Below are 23,915 nucleotides of genomic sequence, written 5' to 3'. Positions count from 1 at the left end.
ACAATGCCCGCTCTAGATTTTACTCTGAAATGATCCACTCCAACTCCTCAAACCCTCGCACCTTGTTCTCTACGTTCAACAACTGACAAAACCTCAGGACAACATCACTGCCAATTTTACTACTGACAAATGCAATAACTTCCTGTCCTTCTGTCACTCAAAATCGAAACAATACAACAACAACTCGTCTCCTCTTCGCCTCCTCACTCCTCTCCTGAACCAGATCTCAAATCACTACCCAGTTATAGTTTCTCATCGTTCTCTCCCCTATCTCCACCTAAGGTCTCCAAACTCATCTCCACCATGAAACTCACCGCCTGCCATCTTGACCCCATCCCATCCCCCCTCATCAAGGCCTGTCTTCCCTCTCTCATGTCACTCATTACCAACATCATTAACTCTTCCCTCACCACTAGCTCTGTCCCACCCTCACTCAAGCTTGCTACAATCACTCCCATCCTGAAAAAACCTGGCCTGACCCCAGAAAACCTGGACAACTTCAGACCCATCTCCAATCTCCCACTGCTCTCCAAAATACTGGAACGCTCCATCTACACCCAACTCCACCAATATCTCCACTCCTGCCAGTTCTTCGAAACATTCCAATCTGGTTTCCGCTCTCACCACAGCAGTGACACAGCCTTATTGAAAGTCACCAATGACCTCCTCCTCCTCGACCTCAGCGTCGCTTTCGATACCATCGATCATTCAATCCTAATCAACCATCTACAGTCATCTCTTGGTATCACCGGCTTGGTACTCACCTGGTTCACCTCCTACCTTTACGATCGTCAACACTACATATCCATCAGCAACTGCAAGTCCCACATCACCCCAGTCACCCACGGTGTCCCTCAAGGCTTGGTGCTTGGCCCCCTCCTCTTCATCCTCTACATGTTAACCCTTGGAAATATCATACGCCACCACGGACTACACTTCCACTGTTATGCCGACGACACCCAGCCATACATCTCCACCAAATCCATCACTCCAGTCATTCTTTCCACCATCACAAACTGCCTGACTGACATCAAATCCTGCATGGACAACAACTTCCTGAAACTAAACAGCAATAAAACAGAACTCATCATTACTAGACCTGAAGCTCTCCTACCCTCTCCTCAGGACTTGTCCCTCCACATCGACAGTCACAATATTACTTCCTCCCTCTCAGTACGAAACCTTGATATCATAATTGACCCCACTCTCTACTTCAAACCCCATATCAACAACATCACCAGGACATCATTCTTCCATCTCCGCAACCAGTGGCGCAAAAAGTGGGTATGCACTATATGCGGCGCATAGGGGCGCCGCGCTAGAGGGGGCGCCAAAGCGATGAGGGGGAAATTATTTCCAGTCGGCATTTTCTGTATTTAACAGCTGTTTGTGCATGTGTAAATGATATGATCAATAACAGAGGCATGTCACTGATTAGGCGCCCCTCCGCTCCTTCACCTCCCCTCAGAAGAGGGAGAAGGAGAAAGAGTTCGTTGGGATGAAAAAAGGCATTTCAAAGTGGTTGAAAGACAGTAGGTAAGTTATGTCAGTGTAAGAGGAGGCTTGTAAATAATCAGGTTAGCTAAAGCTACTACTAGTAAAAGGACAGGTTACAGTTGTCTTGCAACTGTGTACTGATCAGTATTTACAATATAACAGATCATGGCAAGAAAAATAAAGGAGCTTGTTTGTGGTTATTTTGTTGTTCAGATAGTAATCGGAAGTCTCGGATGTCGTCCAAACACTCTATTTACTAATTGGATTATAACTCGGCAGTGGTGTGTGATAGAGACTTACGGCAAAAAGATCCGGAAAGTTGACGACTGCGCCGTTTCAAAGAGGGGTCCGACATGATCGTAGCCCTTTCAGATGCTTTGTAATCCAGCCTTGAAGTTCAGTGACTTTTTGGAGTCTTGGCCTTTAAATCCGTCATAATACTGAACGTTTTTTATCGTGATCTGTGGATTTACTCTATTCACTGAACTACTGAGGCACCTGAAGTAAGAATAGAAGAGTGTAGATCAAGTAAATAATGTGTAGATTCTTATTTGTGCATTTAGATGGCAGGCGGACCTAAAGGGAGAAAAAAGGGCTTAGACCTCTGAGGGTTTTTAACTAGATGGTGAATCATAAAACAGATAAATTATAGAACTTGGGAGTGATACACTTGAGTTTAAATGTCTTCACTCGGATATAACACTACAGTGCTGTTGTGATGTATCTGATAAGTCTGATCAGATGCAGCATCCAATCAGTAACTGATATCCAATAAGGATATCATTTAAAATAAAAAAATCATGTTTTTTATATGTGGTTTGACTGCTGTATTTTTGAAACCTCCTTAACACAAAGTTCACGTTGTTCAGGTGTGAGGATGGAGAGAAAGAAGAGAAGAAGACAGAAAAAGAATCAGGACAGACAGGGGAAGGCGACAGGTTGGTCTAATATTAGGTGGAAGTGTAGGAACAGCCACTTGATACCAAGTGATTAATTTCTAAATATTATTTATATTGAAAAATTGCATTAGCAAGATGTGTAATTTATTCAAAGCTATTAAATAATGCTTGTTTGACCATATAACTTAGCAGAGAAGAACACAGGCAAGGGGTGGAGACAGACATGAGGTCGGTGATGGCTTATCAAAACATACCTTCGTTCGTGTATGAGCAATGATCGCTTGACCCAGTTAGCAGTGATCTCTATTGAAAACAGTGTGGCATGGTCTATTTCATTTGATGCCATTCTTGACAAATGGGCGAGTGCAAAGGCACGACATGTAACAATTTAGTGGTAATATTGTTACATAGAGAACAAACTGTTGTTCAGATGTCATAATTTCATATTTCCACTACAGAGAATATATTGAGCACTGGGTGCCGCTGCTGTTACATGTTATTACATTATTATGCATTATTTTTTGTTTTTGATTGAGCTGATCACCTGCTGTACTATGTAACTTAAAATAAAAGTCTGTACTAATAGTCTTATATTTTATAAGTCTTTTTTATGTGTCTGCATACCCCTCAGAAAGTAGGTAGTTGCGCCCCTGTCCGCAACATTGCCCGTCTCCGCACCTCCCTCACCCACTCCACTGCAGAAATACTCATCCACGCCTTTACAACCTCCAGACTTGACTACTGTAATAGCATTCTCTATGGTCTTCCATAACAGCCTTCAAAAACCCCAACAAATAGAGAACTCTGCTGCCCGGTTACTCACCTCATCGCTGCTGGTGCCCCAACCCTCTGGAACTCCCTCCCACTCAACACCAGAAATGCAGACTCCCTACAGACTTTCAAATCACTGTTAAAAACCCATCTGTTCAAACTGGCATTTCCCTAGTTTCCAACAGTCATTTTTCATTTTCCATTTTTATTTTATCATTGTTATTTTTCAGCCCTGTAAAGCATCTTTGAGTGTCCTGAAAAGTGCTATATAAATCTGATGCATTATTATTATTATTATTTTTATATCCTTATCCTTATATCCATCGCCTACGGGTTTAGAGGCTTAGTCACTTAGTCAAAAAAACAACAGAATCCGTAGACAAAAGAACAAACAATAAACAGTCCAGAGTGTCAGCATGAAGCTTTGAGTTAACAGCCAAGCAGCATCCCAAGACTATATGTGTCTGACAACATGCTAATTGTGTCACCATCAATGACAATGTATTTGCAACGTGTGCTCCTCCCAAGTTGTCATGTATCACCGCTTTGTCAGTGGAATTTCATGTCTACATAAGATAAGATAAAACATTATTGTCATTCATGCATACACATAGAGGCAGTGCACGTGAACGAAATTACGTTGCCTTGGCTGAAAAAATTGAATATTACGTGCTAGGTATCCTCCTGCATCTGGGACACCACAACCAACGCCAGGACGTCAACAAAAATACATGGTCAGGATTAGAAAAACATCATGGCTCGGATCTGTGTTCATACAGGTAGGTAATAATGGGGTCCCAGTTGAAAGTCCAGAGTTTGTTGGACCCATCCACCACCCCCGCACACCCAACCTCTCAGGACTTCTCAGCTCCTTATGCTGTTACCTACAGCATTTCAAACTGATGTCATCCAGCTGCATATCATACTGCAACGATAGGTGGCACCCGGCTGACCGGCAGGGTATCATAACAGTGGGTTCCGTCCAGCCACGTTAGCCGCTGATGCTTCCCAGCAGCCTATCATACTGGTACGAAAGGGGCCTTTTGGTGTCTGTGTCTGACGTTGACATCACTGACAAAGCAATCAAGAGAGACTTATTTTTATGGTAAAAGAATATTTGTTAACATGTGAACATATGAATAAAATAAAGGTAGAGCATTCAGAGAGCGCAGACCTCCGCCAAGCAGCTCAGATTTCCCGCCATTTCATTATTTTATCCACTTTGCTTTAACCGATCACCAGCAAAATTTTATCATCTGTTCCTTTTTCAAGTTATTTTGCAGACAAACAGACAAACAGACCAACACCAGCGAAAACATAACTTCCTTGGCGGAAGTAATAAATATGGAAAGTCTTTGGCGATTAGCCCCCATAGAGATGGTATGATTTAAGGAAGGTGATGAATCCGTAGTCAAATAGGGGCCTCCTTTTGTCAGATTTATTTTTCATTACTTCTTTGAAGGGACACTGTTTGTTCCTACACTTTGAATGAGAGGCATATGAATTTGTAAGCGTACTGCATGAACACAAAAATGTGTCGAAAAAGGTGGGACATTTGTATAATGTTTGGTAAATAAAGTTTCAGATTTGGGATTTTATTCATTTAATTTTCAGATACATTGTCAACATATGTGAATCTAACCATAATTATAACCAACAGCAAACATGAGTTTAAAACTCAATTTTTTGTCTCAATTTAAATGGGATCCACTGAGATGACCATCTGTGGATCTGTAGTGTAAGAGTTAATCCCTAATCAAGTAAAAGTGTTATACTGCATAAGTTGATTAAGAAACAAAGCCATATAACCATCATACCGATTGAAATGCATCTATATGTGTTAAAGCACTGTTATACATGTTAAAGTATTCACAAATTAGGGTTATGAGTCGACATTGTATCCACACTACAGAGCACACATATAACCAATCATGTTCTGTATAATGATAGCACACACACACATTCAAATGTTTGTACTACCTGATGCACATTGAAAGGTTCATATTGCATAAGAGTACAAGGGACTGCATAAAGAAAGTCCCTAAGATTCACATGTTTTTTAAAAAATAAAGTGAAAGCAAAATTGAAGCTAAGGGTGGGAGATTTGGGAAATTCCAGGCTCAAAACTGAAAGTGATACACCATTAAAACCGGGCCTGTTCGCGATTGGACAAAAGGAAAAAGATTGCCACCAATAGCTTTGCATTGAAGTGGGATGGATTAGCAGAAGGAGGTGGAGACTCTCTCCAGTCTCCACCAGCATAAAAGCAGACGCGCTGAAAGTAGATTTTCAGTCCAGCTCCGGGGCTTGACTCGATGAGTTGTATGTGTTGAAGCTTGTGAACACATTAAACTCGATTGCATCGGATTCTGCCTGTCTCCAGTGTTTCTTTGTGTACTGATTAGCTGAATCCAAGGTACCAGATCGACATCAGAGGACAACTGAGAAGTAACGTTGAGGACAAGGTCGGGAGCCTACAGGCCCAATTCCAGGCACCGATTTTTACCTCTACAGATCACAGGGACTCACTACATTGTAAACCCATTAACATGACTGCTCTTTGACGCAATGTTTGTATATCCACATCTTGTCCTCAGCATGGGAATGAGCCATGATGATGACCATGACACCTGCACTGGATACTCCCACATCATGTCTGGTGAATGGGTGAAAGGAAGAAACCCCAGTGACCTGTCCTGGTCCTCCTGCAGTCGTGATGACCTTGAGAACTTTCTCAGGTGAGATACAGCTAGTTGCTCCCCTGTTGTAACATGAACCACCATTGGTCACCTTTCTGTCCCTATTATGGAAGTGAAATCAGGACATTGTGTGGCTGAAGATTTGTGTTCTGAGATTTTTTGAATTGTTTACAGATGTGCAAATGATCTTGCATAATGTCAAATCATGCATTGAAACGTGTTCTTCCTTTGAAACTCAATATAAAATAAAGACATCATAAAATAGATATTCATATCACTAAATTGTGTAAAAATAATTCAACCAACAATTTAGGAAATGCCTGAAAAAATTAAATTATCATAGTTCTATTAAATATATTTTTTTATTTCACTGCAGACAAATCCCTCTCCTTAATTTCATGTCACATTCAGAATTTTACCCTAACCCTTTTAATATTGATGCATTTTATTTCATAATGTCAGTTTTTATAACACTGGTGTTGTCAGTAGTCACTGCACTCTCACCGTCAAGGCAGTCATATATTCCCGCCTCTCCTAAAGGGTTGGAGATATCTGCTGTAGAAATGGCTGCCCTCTGTTGAATGGAACTAGATGGCACTCGACTTGTGGTGCTCAAAGCACAATAAACAAAAATAATGTTTGAAAAAATCAACAGCAATGTTTCTTTCCAGAAATCATGACCCAATTACTTAATGTAAGTTAGTGTTAGTTTCATGTAGGAACTATTTTCTTTCAACCAACCACATCCATGAACCGTATTACTATGCAGAGGGAAGAGAGCATCTATTCATGGATGAGAGGCTCATGCTCGTGGCAGCAGGAGATGTAAACATTAATGGTGTCCTTTTCAGCTAAACTGTAATATTAGGTAGCTTAGTGGTGCTAGGTGAGCTAGCAGTGGATGCACACTTCTTGCTGTGCAATGATGCAGTTGGCAGGTGTAGTTTGGTAGACAGATTGTCTTAAGAAAAGTAAATTGTGATTTTTAGATGGAGACATTGCTGTTTTTTCATTGCAAATGTTTGCAAATGCAAATTTTTTTGGGTGCTTTGAGTAGAAGAAAACAATAAGCTGCACCAGCTGTGTTTTTGGACATTTGAATCTGGGGCACCATAAGCCTCCATTAGGTGGAGTTTTGTTGCTACCTCCTTATTATTCCATATTCCATATTCATGTCAGAGAGCTTTGTTTATAGCTCCTGCTGGGAGCTAAGGTGACACAAGGAGGGGGTAGGGTGTAGCAGCATCAATAATCCACTTATTGTATAGATAACACATCAGAAGGGGCTATTCTTCACAGTGAGTTCTTTAAGCACATTTTAGGTAGGACTTTGGTTGCATAGCCACATTTGGTTTTTAACACTTTTTTCACCACTGGGGCCAGTAGGTTGCTGCACCTACCTTCTCATTTTGGACTGACTTATCTCTGCTGGGTAATTATCCTTATCAGTCCTGGAAAACAACACAAATAGCAGATAGAAAACACACTTCACACACAGTCTTTGCTTTGGCTCATACTGTATATCTTTTACAGACACCAATGATGCTCATCTGCAACTGTTTTTAAAATAACTAACATTGTTCAAATCTTCCCTAGTGTAAGTTTCTTTTGGATCCAGTTTTGGCAATGAAAGGAGAAAACAATTCACTGGTAAGAACGTTATGAAACCTTATTTTGTATGTCATTCAAACAGGTCCAAAGCCAGTGCCTGTCTGCTGCACACAGACCTCCGGAGCCGTTACCAGGTCCGGCTCCCTCCCAAGCTGCCAGGCATGCACTACAGTGTGGATGAACAGTGCCAGATCCTGTTTGGAACCAATGCCTCTTTCTGTAATGACATGGAGGTACAACATACTTCATTTGTTCTAGTATATTAAATGTCACAAAATTAATTTTTCATTACATGTTTATTGTATAACTAACCCAACCAGGACAGGTGATCCACTAATGTTTACAGTGTGTAAGAGCAGAGTTATTCTAACAAAGGACAGAGAGATATTACCTGGCATGGAAGATACAGTGTTTGTTTGTTTCTTATGTGTAACACAAAAAACGGAACAAAGTTTTTGGTTCTAGCACAGACAGGGCCCTCTGCTGAACTCTTTGGGTTATACTCCTCTTATCACAAGCACGCATTGGCCAACTGAGATTTGCATCAACGTAGCCAGCCAATCAGGATATGCCTACCCGAATACGTGCGGATACCACAATATACACTGCTCAAAAAAATAAAGAAAACACTTACAGATGCAGCCACTTCAAATTTCCGTTTGGTCTGTGGTGGAGCCATGACCGATCCGTGACAGGTCCCTGTCGTCACCTGGCCAGGCTCATAGCTTTAATGAGATCCCCCGCGATGACGTAGAGAATACGGGGCCGACTGGTAACGCCCCTAAGTTTAATTTGTAGAAACCAGTTGCAATGGTCTGTCTATCCACCAGGAGGAGCAGTGAGTGTTGAAGCTGAAGCGGTTTACTGCGCCTCTTATTACTGAGAGAGCTTCCCATACAGAGCATATTTAATGATTATCACTATATATATATATATATATATATATATATAATACCATTATTATGGCTATATAAATGTAATTTATAGTGCTGTTAGATTGCTAAGAAGTCAGTCGAGTCAGTCGGATGAAGTCCAGTGGCAGGTAGAAAACCACAGTTCGCAGGATATCAGTAACACTGCCACTGAGGAGGAGGAGGAGGGGGTAGTAAGAGAGGATGCAGGTGACACTGAGGTCAGTATGCCAGTCAGAGAGAGAACCATGGAGCAAAAGGTTAGAGTTAGATGGCCTAGGGCAAATGACAGTAAAGAATGGGAGATAGTTAATAGAGATTTGTCAGTAATCTTAAGCAGGCTTAGAGGAAATGCAATAGAAAAGTTAGAAAAGATGGGAGATATAATTTACTGATATGGTGCAGAGAGGTTTGGGGTGCATGAGAGAAAGAGGAGTGAGAGGGTACAGTCAGGTAAGTCTAGGCAGCAAGGAGAAATAGAGAAGTTAGTTAAGGAAAGGAAACAGTTAAGAAAGCAGTGGAAAAAGGCTACAGAAGAAGAAAGGGAGGGAATTAATGTTGCAAGAGGAGTTGAGAAGCAGGCTAGCAGTTCTTAGAGGGCAGAGCATCTGAAAAAGAGGAGGAAGAAGGAACATGTAAGGACAGGTTTTTTCAGGGACCCTTTTAAGTTTGTTAAAGGATTGTTCAGCCAGGAAAAGGGAGGGCAGCTCATAGCAGAAAGGCTAGAGGTTGAAGAATATTTGAGAAATACATATTCAGATTTAGAGAAGAATAGGATAGTAGGTTTCCCGCCGGATATCCCTCCATTAGGAGGAATAGAGCATGAGATGGATGTCAGGCCACCTAGGTGGAAGGAAGTTCAGGAGGTGGTCAGGCATGCAAAGGCTTCTTCGGCCCCAGGGCCTAATGGAGTCCCCTACTGGGTTTATAAAAGTGCACCTGATATCCTTAAATTTTTGTGGAAACAGCTAAGAATAATTTGGGAGAAACAAATTATCCCAAGAGCATGGCGTAGGGCAGGGGGTGTCCTCATTCCTAAGGAGGAGTCTGTGGACCTTAGCCAATTCCGGATGATTTCTCTCTTGAATGTAGAGGGGAAAATTTTCTTTAGTGTAGTAGCGCAGAGATTAGCTAGCTACTTAGAAAGGAATAGCATAATAGATACTATAGTGTAGAAGGCAGGAATACCAGGTTTTGCAGAGTGTTTAGAGCATACTAGCATGATCTGGCACCAGATTCAGTCAGCGAAGATTAAAAAAAAGGGACCTGCATGTAATATTTTTAGATCTTGCAAATGCGTTTGGTTCAGTACCGCATAGCCTCATTTGGAGTGCATTTGATTACTTCAAAGTGCCACAGGTAGTTGTTAACAAAGTGAAAGCATATTTTCAGGATATTAGGTTGTGTCTAAGTACGGCAGGTTTCACAACAGGTTGGCAGAGGCAAGAAATAGGCATCATGACAGGGTGTACAATTTCTCCATTAGCATTTACTATGACGATGGAAGTAATCATCAGGGCTTCTGAGTGGGTGGTAGGTGGGGAGAGACGGCAGAACGGGTTGCATCTTCCACCAGTTAGGGCTTACATGGATGACATGACACTCGTGACCACAACAATGCCATGTACAAAAGAGGCTACTAGAGAAGGTAAATAAGAACCTCAAGTGGGCCAGCATGAAGATCAAGCGTAGTAAGTCTAGAAGCATCTTGATACGTAGAGGGAAGTTAAGTGATAGGAAGTTTGTCATAGATGATGAGGAAATCCCTACAATTAGGGAAAAGTCAGTAAAGAGCATAGGTAGGTGGTACAATGTGGAGTTAAATGATGAGGAACAGATGGTGAAATTTAGAAAAGATGTGGCTGAAGGATTGGATAGAATAGATAAATCAGAACTTCCAGGAAAGTTGAAGTTGTGGTGTTTGCAATTTGGGCTATATCCTAGGTTAATGTGGCAATTGTCAATTTATGAAATTCCAATATTCGTTGTGGAGAGAATTGAAAGGCCGGTTAGCTCCTATATTAGGAAGTGGTTGGGCGCTCCTAGGTGCCTAAGTAGTGTTACATTGTATGGAAAGGGGATACTTCAGCTGCCAGTATCTAGTTTAACAGAGGAATTTAAATGTACCAAGGTCAGGACAGAGGTCTTGTTATCTGGGAGTAAGGACGTGGTAGTTAGGAGTGTAGTTCCAAATCCAACCAAGGGGAGGAACGTGGTAGTTAGGAGTGTAGTTCCAAATCCAACCAAGGGGAGGAAGTGGAACCCAAGATTGGCAGTTCAGGAGGCAGAGGCAGTTCTTAGGCATGCAGAGATTGTAAGTAATATTCAGTTTGGCCGGGGAGGCCTGGGGCTTGGCTCAGGCAAACCGGTATGGAATAAAGCAGGTCTCAAAGATAAAAGAAAACTGGTTGTGGAACAGATACGTAGACAGGAGGAGATATTAAGGGGTGCAAAGGTAGTGGCCCAGGCTAAGCAGGGACAGTGGTTGAATTGGGAAAGTGTAGAGAAGAGGAAGCTTAGTTGGAGGGACCTGTGGAGTATGGAGGAGAATCGTATTAGATTCCTGGTAGGGGCTACATGCAATGTGTTGCCAACCCCCCAGAACCTAAAACTGTGGGTAAATGGGGAACCATCATGCCCATTGTGTTCAGGTACCACAACCTTAAAGCATATTCTGTCAGGCTGTAAAGTTACCTTGTCACAAGGCCGATATACATGGCGACATAACCAAGGACCGAATTCATAAAAGGATTGCGTGGCTTTTGCAGCTGCTAAACCGGTAAAAATGGAGCAAACAGATACCGTCTAATTCACAAAGCACGCACAGAGGGTGAAATGCTCCACTAACTGCGCTGCCAAGCAGATTGCGTCTCGGTGCTCCGGTGTTATTTGCACGTATTTAAATGAGGTAATATGCATTGTGACGGCCCCAGGGCCTCCACTAGGGTTTGGTGTTGGTGTTGTTGGTGTTGTTGGTGTTTGTGCTCTTTCGTTTCAGAGTGCTGGTGGCTTGATTCGTCAAGGTGATTGGAGGCAGCTGGCCACTGTCTTCAGCCCTTTAAAACCCACCCTCCTGGGAACTTGGTGTCTCTTCTTTTCCCCCCTGGCATCATGCTGCGTTGATTGCGTTTACTTCGTTCTTTAGTTTTGGTATAGTTTAGTTTTGCATTATCTTGGTTATATTATGGTTATATTTATTCTTGAATTCTTGTTAAAATAAATTACTTATTTTTATGGAACTCTCCATGTGTTTCCTTATTTGTGATGGTCTTAGAGCCGGACCATAACAGCATATATTTGGCGCAAAAATTGCCCCTTTCTATGCAAATGAGCCTCATTGATAAACAACGTCTAATCTATGCAAATGAGCCTCATTGATAAACAACGTCTAATTCACTAACACCAGTGCGAATAGCCACACGCGGTTTGAGTTAAGTAAATAACATCTTTAGAAAGCTGGTGCAAACTGGGCGCTCCTCTGTGGAAGCCTCTCGCCCAGACTTTCCAGTGATCGTGGCAGCAGTGATCGTCTGTTAAATCAGTCTGTAAATAATATTTTGACATTATTATTATAATCATTATTACTTTAATGGCATCCGAAGATATTGATGCGTTGAACAGGTGACAGTCTGCGGTCGTTCTCAAAACGCACTTCTGTCACGCACTTCAAAAGCAACTTTCAATAATTTATTTTACGAAACGAAGGAAACAAACGTGAACAAAAACAGTTCCATAATTCATATTAAATTCAAAAGATAACGAAAAAACAGCTACAAGTGAGAGGGAATAGTGATAAAGTGGTCAAACTTGGTCAAATCCACAGCCTCAACCCACCCGACACTGTTAGACTGACTCATCAGCAGACATCTCTACATGAGGGTATACAGTATTCAGTACTTTGCCAAACAAAGTCTGCCATTGTTCTGCCACGGTGTTCTTGGCGCAAAACCAGCATTTATACTTTGCCATGTGGCTAATTGCAATCAGGGGCAAATCAGAGGCAAACTGCATTCAGCTGCCAAACTTTGTGGGCGTGTTTGCGCTGGTATATCATTAGCGCAGTATCCTTTGTGAATGTGTGTGTGGATGTTAAGACGGAGCAAACTGCGGGTGCAAGTGAAGTGCAATTCAAGGTGCTATCAGCGGCCGCAGTTCATTCTGAATTCGGCCCAAAGTGTTGAAATGTTTAGCTGCAGGCATCGAAGGGAAACGAAGACAGGTAAATTCAGAAGGTGTAGCAGAATAGCAGTTTAGCAATTCAGCTTGTCCGTGAGGGGGAGAAATACAGAAGGGATAAGTTAGTAAGGAGGCAAGGGTGTGACCGCCGAGAAGGTGCTTGTGATTGGGAAATGCAAGTAGATTTAGGGGGAAAGCTTGTTCCCCAGGAAATAGTTTGTACCAAGCAGAGGCCTGACATAGTGTTGTGGTCAGTGAGTCAACAAATACAAATACAAATAAATAAAGACTTAGTGGAAGAAGCCTATGAAAGAAAAAAGCTTAGGTATGCAGACTTAGGAGCAGAAGCTGAGCAGCGAGGATGGAAAACTAGGATTTTGGTCCAGTGGAAGTGGGGTGTAGGGGATTCATAGCAAGATCAGCTGTCTCGCTCCTGGGGGAACTCGGAGTACGGGAACAGAGTTTGAGGAAGACAGTGAGGGAAATATCAGATGAAGCAGCCAGAACTAGCCAGTGGATCTGGATGAGAAAAGTTTTTATTTATTTATTCGTTTATTTTTTTTTATCAGGGACCATGTACAGAGAACATTGGACTCAACAGAGTAAAGATGCACTGCACCAGATTATAGCTTTTTAGCTAGTTTCCATCTGCAGTCCCTGAGGCAGGCAAAAGAAGAAATAACAAAAGAAAAATTAAAATATTACAAAGAGACATATAAAAAGACAGACTGAAACGGTACAAGAAAATGGAGTGCATTGAAATCCATGGGACGACGCACACACAGAGTCCAAAGTGCGAGTACTCACAGTTCCAGAGAAAACAGTCATACAAGGTGCACACGCCCATACAGAGCGTGCAGTGCAATGAGGCAGATAGAACACCCACATGTCTCATTTGGTCTTCATGTAAGGTGTACTTAAAGTACATAGTGCAAAATGAGAACAGGATATTCACAGGTGTTAAATGGCGATTAATTTACTACATAAAGTGCATGGTGCAAGATGAGAACAAGATAATCACAGGTCATATAAGCAATAGATCTACACACTAAAATAGGAGACACATACAGGGTACCTATACCAATATGCAATGGAACAGTAACTCGATCAACCGCTTATGAAAAGAAAAAGAAAACAGGACAGCATACCTCGACAGCAGAGTACCTAATCAATGCTGACAGGTTTGGTTACTTAAAATCATTTTTTTTGCTTCTCTAGAGAAGGCTTCATAGTTAGCACAGATTTTCAAATCTGTTGGAAGATTATTCCATTCCTTTATAGCCTTGTACAAGAAAGCTGTTTGTGCAAAGGCAGTTTTATGTTTGGGGATACAACACTGCCACCTAGCGGTATGTCAGTTGGGGGCCAGCAGGGGGAACTACTAAGCAGGGTACATAACTCCTTGAGATCAGGTGGAGAGATCCACCAATCAGTCCTCTCAGGAGAAAAGCCAGGAAGAGGAAGGTTATTTAAGTGTGGGAGTGGCCTATTTGAATCTCTTTTGTTTGAGACCATGCTGCAAGGTGAGTGTGTTTGCTGATCCTGTGAGTTTATCTATCTCCTTTAACTTTAGCTTATATTGGAGCTATGCTGTGTAGCGTGTGAAATAGAGTATGGTGAATGTGCTAGGAAAGGTAGTATTAGCACTGTCTCTACCTGGAGCTCACATGTATGGAGCCTGGGTTTGTTGAGGGTGGCAGTGCTGTTTGGGCTGAGAAAGCCATGTGTAAGTAAGATAAAGGAGGTTGTTGGGTTGGTGTGGGGAGCAGTGAGAGCTGGCATTAGGGGAGTGTCTCTGGGACGCCAGAGATCACTGTCTAGCCTCCTGGAGGTGTCGTGGGACCAATTAGACGAAACACTGGTGAAAGGAGGTTCCCACCTGATGACCCCAAAGACATGTTAGTTATCACTGCTCACTGGTCTGTATAGTTAAGCCTTGCCATAATAGCTTATCATAGGGCTTAGGAGGTTATTCACTGAGTGCTGATCCTTTCTCTAGAGCACAAACTTCTTGTGTTTATTTGAACCATAGGCGTCATTTAGGTATGGCGAGGTATGGCAGCTGCCATACATTGGAATCGGGAGAAAAAAAAGAGAGAGGCTCTGTAGTCATCTTACTTGTGAGTGTCCTTCATATTTGTTGCAAGTGATCAGATGTGATATGTTAGATAGTCCAAGGCGCACTGGCTGGTTGTTTTCATTGTATTGCACTTAAATAGGTCAATAATATGCTCATCAGTGAATACGAGTGTTATCAAATTGTTCGCCACTTCGCTCCTCCGCGAGTTATGACTTATGTGAGTTATCTGTGTGTTGTAAAAATATTTTGCTCTGCTGCTGTAGACAGCCTGTCTAAATGATATCTTGAAGCCTGTCTGATTGTATGTGGGTTGTTTTTTTTTCTTAATGTCGGCATGTTAAGCTTGTATTTTCGGTCTCTGGAGACACTCCAATAAATTCGCCTATGCAGTATTGTACCAAATTGTCCTGTTTTACTGTGTTTCATACACTGGACCCCTTGGTTATCTTCTAGAAATGAGGTTGTAATTAATTTATTTTCTTTATTTTCTGTGAAGTTAAACACATGACTAATGATAATTAAACTTGGGGCGCCGGTGGCTTAGTGATAGAGCAGGCGCTCCATGTTCAAGGCTGTTGCCGCAGCGGCCCGGGTTCGACTCCAGCCTGTGGCCCTTTGCTGCATGTCACGCCCTCTCTCTCCCCCCTTCACACTTGTCTGTCCGATACATTAAAGGCTAAAAAGCCCAAAAACATATCTTAAAAAAAGAAAAGAAAAGATAATTAAACGTCCGCTAGCTGTCCGTGGTGCTGAAATATGCGCTGAAATAGGTCCGATGTTTTCACTGCTCTCACCAAGTCGTGCATTACATGCAGACTTGAGGTATTATGAATGTGAGAAACTGCTTCATGTCCTTTGAAACAGTTTTCAATAGCATAGTATGTACTTCTGACAGGTCAAAGACCAAAGTGAAGTTTTATGTAAGTTCATATTTTTGAAACTCCATCATCAGTAGCTCTGTGACGTCATGTCATATTGCCATACCTTAGCTTTTGCTGAAACGACGCCCCTGATTTGAACTCACTGATCTGTCGCTGTCTGTCTAAACACATTCATGGAAGCAATATTTCAAAAGATCTGATGCAAGTGATAAAATTTCTATTACTATTTATTAACACTAGCAACTGCCAATGGGTCATTTTTACCTCCCTGCCATTTTCAAATGCTTGTAACATTGTCACAATAAGACTCTCTAACATCTCTCTGCAAAATGCAAGCTAGTTTTGACAGACAGACAGACAGAAAGAAAGACAGACAGAAAAGAGGAAAGCAGAGGGATTTGGATCGTGTAGCCTAATTATAATCCGGAGAAAATGGATGAATGTCGAACAAGCTCTGGCGATGCTTCAGGACATAAGTGACGGAGAATGAGATGGGGGAGAGGTGACTGAGGGAGAGACAAATGGGGGGAGACACAACGGTGGAAATGAGAGAAGAAGAACTGGACGAGGAAGAGACCGATGATCCGTCCTTTTCACCTGATGTTCTGACACGCAAGCCCCCACTCTCATAAAACACGTTTACTAATTATATATTTATATATACATATATATATATATATGTATATATTTCTATATATATATATATATATATATATATATATATATATCGTTCAGTAGTTTCAGCAAGATTACTGGACTTGCAAAACAAATTTTATGCATGTATTTTATGTATGTGGGCGGCTGTGGTTCAGAGGTAGAGCGGATCGTCCACCAATCGAAATATCAGCAGTTCGATCCCGGGCTCCTCCAGGCTGCATGTCGAAGTATCCTTGAGCAAGATACTGAAGCCCAAATTGCTCCCGATGGCTGTTCCATCGGTGTGTGAGTGTGTTAAAAACTGAGTAGCAGGTGGCACCTTGTATGGTAGCCTCGGCCACTAGTGTATGAATGTGTGTGTGAATGGGTGAATGTGACTCGTAGTGTAAAAAGCGCTTTGAGTGGTCACTAGATGACTAGAAAGGCGCTATACAAATGAAGGTCCTTTTACCATATTTTGTATAGTGTAGGATCAAGCAGATCTGTGTGAGGGCTATGCAACTGGAAAAGATGGGACTGTGTGGAATAGTGGGGCAGATAAGCAAAACAATTGTGCATTTTATGACTAAAGCATGAAACTTTCAGCATATAATCTACATATCCCAAGTTTTAATTTCAGACGTGGACCCACTTTCTATCTGACCTCTGGTGACCTTGAGGAGTCATTGACCTCAGCATTGCATTTTTCCACTTTTCACCCATTATTGGCCATTATATATGCTTGTTATTTCCTCAGCCATGTCTATATGTGTCAGTTTGTCAGTTTACTGTTGGCTACTTCACCTGCGAGAGAGAGAAGAGTGACATTTTGATGTATGGAAAAGTGAGTATTTTAATCATGTTCCTTCTGATCAAAGACTATAGCTAGCTGTTGATGATGAATGAAATAAAATGTTGATGATGGATGAAATGAAATACAGCTAGCTAGCTAGCTAGCTATTGTGTAATGTTAGCAAATCCACCTCCAACCTCTTCAACATTAATTCCTCCAAAGAGGATGTTAATAACATTTCTCGCGCCAAACATACAAAAACTTAACAATGTGTAAAATAATATGAATATACACTTACACCTAATATGGTATGTTCTTGTGCACTACAGGATTCTTGTACGTGTCAGCGAGCTATATATACTGCACTCTTCAGAACACTGACAGTGTCCCTGCATCATGTGAAAACACCATGCTCTGATTGATCCAGCCCAGCCAACTACATCTAAGCAGTCTAAACTGCATTGCCCCACTAACTGGGAACTCTGTGCTCTCTGCCAAGTTGAAACCAGAGAAGCTTTGCAATGCCCTGCCCGCTCAAGCAAGCCACCAGTAGGCAGTGGTTATGTGTCATTGGCCAGGGATCTCCTTGCATTTCGAGAAATTGAACAGATACCAGCTGAGCTGGACCTGAACAGGCTAGATGATGGGAATGGCATAGAAGCCACACTGATGACCAACAGGGCACAGTGGCACAGGTCCTGTCGACTAAGATATAGTCAAATGAAACTGCAACGACAGCGGAAGTTATTAGAAGAGGTACAACAGTGAAATGTAACTAAGATTCACACACGGTCTGCTCACAGCCATGTCTGCACTAAAGAACCTGTGTGCTTCTTCTGCAACAAGCCAGCTGGCTCTGATGTGTTACATGAGGCATCAACAAAACAGTTAAATTCCAATGTAAGAAAAGCTGCTTTGGAAACAGAGGACAGTGAGTTGCTTGTGAAACTTGCACCTGGAGACATGATGGCCCTCGAGGCAAAATATCATCGAAACTGCCTCCGGATGCTCTATAACAAAGCGAGACAGGCTGGATCAAAAGACGGGCATGAGGAAGAGGCTCACCTGCACGGTATTGCTTTCGCAGAGTTAGTAGCCTTTATGGAGGAAAGAAGAAGTGATGTCTGTGCCCCAGTATTCAAACTGGCAGACCTGGGTAACCTGTACCAAGTCCGACTTGAACAGCTAGGTGCCACAGTGGGGAATCGGGTCCACACAACCAGACTGAAGAACAGGCTTCTATCTCAGTTACCTGATTTAACGGCATATACACAAGGAAGAGACACACTTCTGACATTTCAGTACGATATTGGAGATGCTCTCAAGAAGGCCTGTGACCACGACAGTGATGCCATGCATTTAGTGAGAGCAGTACAAGTGGTAAGGAGAGAGATGTTTGCTACCAAGTTCAACTTTGATGGCTCATTCCATCCTAACTGTCAGAAGGAGTCTGCACCTACATCTCTTTTGGCCTTGGTGAACATGATCCTGGATGGGGCAAACATCAAACACCAGACTCAGCTTTTGGAAGCAGGAACTACAGCTGCCGCTTTTACAATCTCACAGCTGTTGGTTTTCAACAGTGTCAAACATGCACGGGCAGCAAAGTCATCAGATACAGAGCGTCACAGCCGTGATCGGGAAACTCCACTTCCATTGCACGTGGCACTGAAAGTCCATGCTGTCACACGCAAGAGAGGGATAATTGACACTCTCTTCAGTCTGGGTATCTGTGTGTCATATGATCGCCTGCTGCAGGTGTCAGCTGACATTGCCAATGGAGTCTGCCAACACTTCAAGCTGGAAGATGTTGTATGCCCACCAAAAATGCGCAATGGTCTATTCACAACAGCTGTGGTGGACAATACTGACCACAATCCAACCTCTGGAACAGTAAAGGACTCCTTTCATGGCACTGGTATCTCTTTGATACAGCACCCTATACATGAATGTGCAGGCTCTGACCGTGGTGTGCTTGTCATGAACCAGTCTACTTCATCTACTAGGTCAATCATGCCTCTGCCACAAGCATACACCAATGTGCCACCAGTTGCCTGAATGACAAGGCAATTCATAGCCCCTCCAGTAAAAGGCACTGTGAGACCCCTTGATTTCCAGATGACAGCAAAAACAAGAGAGGAAGAAGACAGGTGGCTGAGAACAGTGAACGCAGCCCTGGATGATGCGGAAACAAACAAGCCAACCTGGGTGGTCAGGGTACCTTCAGGCAGTTCGTTTTTTCGTTTTAAACCAAAAACGAAAAAACAGAAATACCATGGTTTTCCCGTTTTTTCCTTTTTGGTTTAAAACGAAAAAACAAAAAAATGGAGCCGTTTTTCCATTTTTGTTGTCAGAACCAAAAAACGAAAAACGACAAAACCAAATTCAAATAACAGCCCGATTTTGTTTTTTTGCAGATTCATTTTTTCATTTATTGTTTTGGACAAAAAGTAGAACTGCGGTGACATCAGAGACAGAAGTAACTTCAAAATAAAAGACAGGAAGATAAGCTTGCCTATAAAACTTATAAATATCCTATAAAACTTTCCCATGTATCTTTTATTTCCACTTACACCTGATGTTTTGCGCATTTTGAAAAGCTGCCTGCCATTGCTGTGAGGAACTTTTTATTCATAAAAATAGAAATAAAAAGGTTATGATTGCAAATTTTATGGCTACAGTAAAACTTGTTCAACCATAACGTTGCTGTTCAGAGACTAATAAGGGAAATCGTCATGCATATTGTCCCCATGAAGGACGTATAGGGATTCCCTCAAAGGTTGTGTTTTAATATTCATTCGCCAAATTGTTTGCAATAAAGTAAGCAAGGATATAATAAATTATTGTGTGTGTGCTGCATTGTTACTGTTAACATGGGTTTTCTCCATAACGCATCGTTGCGTCAGTGAAGTGTCAAGCTGATGTTTGTCCTTTTTACCAGCAGATGGCAGTAGGCCTATGGATTTATTTGCTGTCAATGAAAGCCTGGTTTTCTCTTAGTTTCTGTTGGATTATACAGACCTGCAATTCTTCAGGTTATTGATACGGACAATTCAAATTATATGCAGCATATATTTACTTGTATTCTTTTATATTGTTGTATCACATAGGCCTATGCATTGTTGGCAGAGATGGGCAGCATTTTAATTACATGTATTTAAAATGTTTTATCACCTACTATGACAATAGAAATGTCATACAAAAATACATCCTGTGCCTTTTTTCAAAATCTGATTAATCGAATAAAATAATCAATGATTAATCCATTATTTTTTTAAAAATATATAAGTTAGTGGCAGCCCTAACTGTATGCAACACATCTGATTCATATTATTTTAACCTGTTAGTGTTTCTTGCAATGTCCCTCACAAATAAACTAATAAATACATGAATACAAACACCTTAGCTACTATTGAACATTTGAATGTGATGAGGAACCTTTAATGTTCATATGAAGGCAAGTGAAGGAGCTGCTATGTTACGTTCTAATAACCTTTCCTATTTTAATTTAAACTTTTTTATGTCAACCTCCCAATGAGGTGCAGTTTCCTCATCGCTGCCCTTTGCATTGAGGCCCTCCAGACTGGACTGCTATGGACGGAGTGTAGGGTGGTCCTCCTTACTGCTGGGCCTGACCTGTACTGGGATAACATAGTCTTGCAACAGTGAGCCTCGACAAATATCCACTTCATGAAAACTGGGATTAAAAAGTACAACTATGTTATCATTTATGACCTGGATGTGATTGCAAGTCCATAAAACCAAGCAACTGTATTGATGTCTGTGTTGTATTTGTTTAAATAGTCCTATAGAATGATGCTAGCAGCATTGTCACCCTTACGTTCCTCAGTTTGTTTATACTTTGAATATAACTAATCTATTTATCCAAACTGAATAATATTGAAGTGGCACAGTAATGACAGATTCAAAATGTAGTGTGTACCAGTTAAAGTTACTAGTATTAAGGCCAGGCTTGTGTTGACCACAACATGCGTAAAGTGGGGACCACAAGGAGTTTGATAACAAATCTTTAACAAATCTTTACTTTTCAATGATCACAAGAAAAAAAACCTCCTGTTTTGTCCTGGCTGGAATTAAAAATGAAACGGTCAGGAGACTCTCGCTGTGCTCAGCGTTGCCGAGGACGTGTCTGCTGGGAGGTTTGGACCGGTGATTCTCAGGAGCAGCACATACTGCGCGGAGGCCCCATCTTCATCCTGCCTGAGCCATGATGACTAGGGATGTAAATCTTTGGGTACCTCACGATTCCATTTTGATTCTTGGGGTCACGATTCGATTCAAAATCGATTCTTGATTCAAAACGATTCCCGGTTCAAAAATTGATTCTTGATTCAGTACATGGGGTGTTTAATTTCTACTCCAGTCTGCTGTGCACGAAGAGAGACAGTGTGGAAAATTATGGCATGAAAGCAGAGTAAAGTATGTACAAAATTATGTCATTTTTATATTTGAAAAAGTCAAATCAACTGATTGCAATAAACATACAAAGGCAAACTTAAGACACAAGGTAACATTTATTCATGCTTAACTTGCACAAATGAAAACTGAATTCTCAGTGACTTCAAGAATAATAGATTCAAGTTATCAAAAAGTAAATTAAAAGTGCTGCTTAGGGTTGGGCATCGAGAATCAAATTGAACCTGTTCTAACATTTCAATTTCATCAGAATCATTAAGAAGTTTTAACTTCAATTCCCCTAAACAGTTTGTAAACAATTTTCATCCGTGCTTCGTCTTTCGTCTGGGAACGCCTTGGGGTTCCCTCAGAAGAGCTGACGGAGGTGGCTGGGGAGAGGACTGTCTGGGCTTCTTTGCTGAGGCTGCTGCCCCCGCGACCCGGACCCGGATAAGCGGAGGACGACGAGACGAGACGAGACGAGGCTTCGTCTTTGGTTTGCAGTCCGTCGACTACCAGTAAAACAGGGAAGAAGCAGCCACCGAAAAACAACAAAGAAACCGCCAAAAAAAAACTCACCTCATTTAGACAATGCAAACTTCTTTGAACCCACCTCTTCAAAGAATCAGAACAGGAATCGATAAAATTCAAACGATGCCCGATCCTAGTGCTTTAGAAAAAAAAAAATCGATTTGGAATCGTCGAAGAAAAGAATAGCGATTTTCATGTGAATCAATTTTTTCCCCCACCCCTAATGATGACGCTAACATAAAGGCATCAACGCAAACAGCTGGAAGAACACGAGAACAAAAGGAGCACAAAATTACATTTAGATTAAAGCAGATGAACTGTTTAAAAAAAAAATGGTTAAAACAAAACAAATTCACAATTATTTGTGAGGGACATTGCAAGAAACACTAACAGGTTAAAATAACATGAATCAGATGTGTTGCATACAGTTAGGGCTGCCACTAACTTATATATTTAAAAAAAATAATGGATTAATCATTGATTATTTTATTTTATTAATCAGATTTTGAAAAAAGGCACAGGATATATTTTTGTATGACATTTCTATTGTCATAGTAGGTGATAAGACATTTTAAATACATGTAATTAAAATGCTGCCCATCTCTGCCAACAATGCATAGGCCTATGTGATACAACAATATAAAAGAATACAAGTAAATATATGCTGCATATAATTTGAATTGTCCGTATCAATAACCTGAAGAATTGCAGGTCTGTATAATCCAACAGAAACTAAGAGAAAACCAGGCTTTCATTGACAGCAAATAAATCCATAGGCCTACTGCCATCTGCTGGTAAAAAGGACAAACATCAGCTTGACACTTCACTGACGCAACAATGCGTTATGGAGAAAACCCGTGTTAACAGTAACAACGCAGCACACACACAATAATTTATTATATCCTTGATTACTTTATTGCAAACAATTTGGCGAATGAATATTAAAACACAACCTTTGAGGGAATCCCTATACGTCCTTCATGGGAACAATATGCATGACGATTTCCCTCTGAACAGCAATATATGGTTGAACAACAAGTTTTACTGTAGCCATAAAATTTGCTATCATAACATTTTATTTCTATTTTTATGAATAAAAAGTTCCTCACAGCAATGGCAGGCAGCTTTTCAAAATGCGCAAAACATCAGGTGTAAGTGGAAATAAAAGATACATGGGAAAGTTTTATAGGATATTTGTAAGTTTTATAGGCAATCTTATCTTCCTGTCTTTTATTTTGAAGTTACTTCCGTCTCTGATGTCACCGCAGTTCTACTTTTTGTCCAAAACAATAAATGAAAAAATGAATCTGCAAAAAAACAAAATCGGGCTGTTATTTGAATTTGGTTTTGTCATTTTTCATTTTTTGATTCTGACAACAAAAACGGAAAAACGGTTCCATTTTCTCGCTTTTTCGTTTTAAACCAAAAAGGAAAAAATGGGGAAACCATGGTATTTCCGTTTTTTCGTTTTTGGTTTAAAACGAAAAAACGAACTGCCTGAAGGTACCCTGACCCTGGGTGTCATGGTCTGCCTACCATGCAGATATCCAGCAGACAGTAATCCCCCCTTCAGCCATCAGTGCGCTGTTGCCTTTATTTCTGGACAACGCACACTCTGCTGCCATGATAAGACATTCAATGGACATTGTCAGAGCAGCAGTTCATCGCCTGAATCCTGGGCAGGTGCCTGTGCTTGCTGCAGACTCTCTATGCCTTAGCCAAGGAGATCCAGTGGATCTGGCCAGACAGCCATGGAGAGGACCACTTTGTGATCATGTTCGGTGGGCTTCACATCGAAATGGCTGTCTTGAAGGTATTTCAGTTTACTGTTAAGTTAATCTGTCATTGTCAGATGTAAATATGTATTATGTTTACTATCTTAGAAGTATCATACATGAAAAGGAAAGATCTGTATTATTGTAATATGAACAAAATTCGATCTGTGTGTGCTTGCAGCTCCTAGGGGACTGGCTTGAAGAGAGTGGATGGATGAATGCTCTGGTACAGGCTGAGA

At 41.3% G+C, this 23,915-nt stretch overlaps 1 protein-coding gene across 1 annotated transcript in view; it reads left to right on the top strand.

Annotated features, from left to right (window-relative positions):
• The window catches only part of adamts17 (ADAM metallopeptidase with thrombospondin type 1 motif, 17), a 487,878-nt gene that overhangs the window by 204,013 nt on the left and 259,950 nt on the right, over positions 1-23,915 (top strand). Inside the window, exons 9-10 of the mRNA XM_050041105.1 lie at positions 5,765-5,905; positions 7,560-7,710. Coding sequence (XP_049897062.1) covers positions 5,765-5,905; positions 7,560-7,710 — 292 coding nt within the window. The remainder of the gene's footprint in view (positions 1-5,764; positions 5,906-7,559; positions 7,711-23,915) is intronic.

The sequence above is a fragment of the Epinephelus moara genome, chromosome 1, assembly GCF_006386435.1.
Source record: "Epinephelus moara isolate mb chromosome 1, YSFRI_EMoa_1.0, whole genome shotgun sequence".
In the NCBI taxonomy this organism is placed as follows: Eukaryota; Metazoa; Chordata; class Actinopteri; order Perciformes; family Serranidae; genus Epinephelus; species Epinephelus moara.
This window is presented reverse-complemented; position numbering and strand designations above follow the sequence as displayed.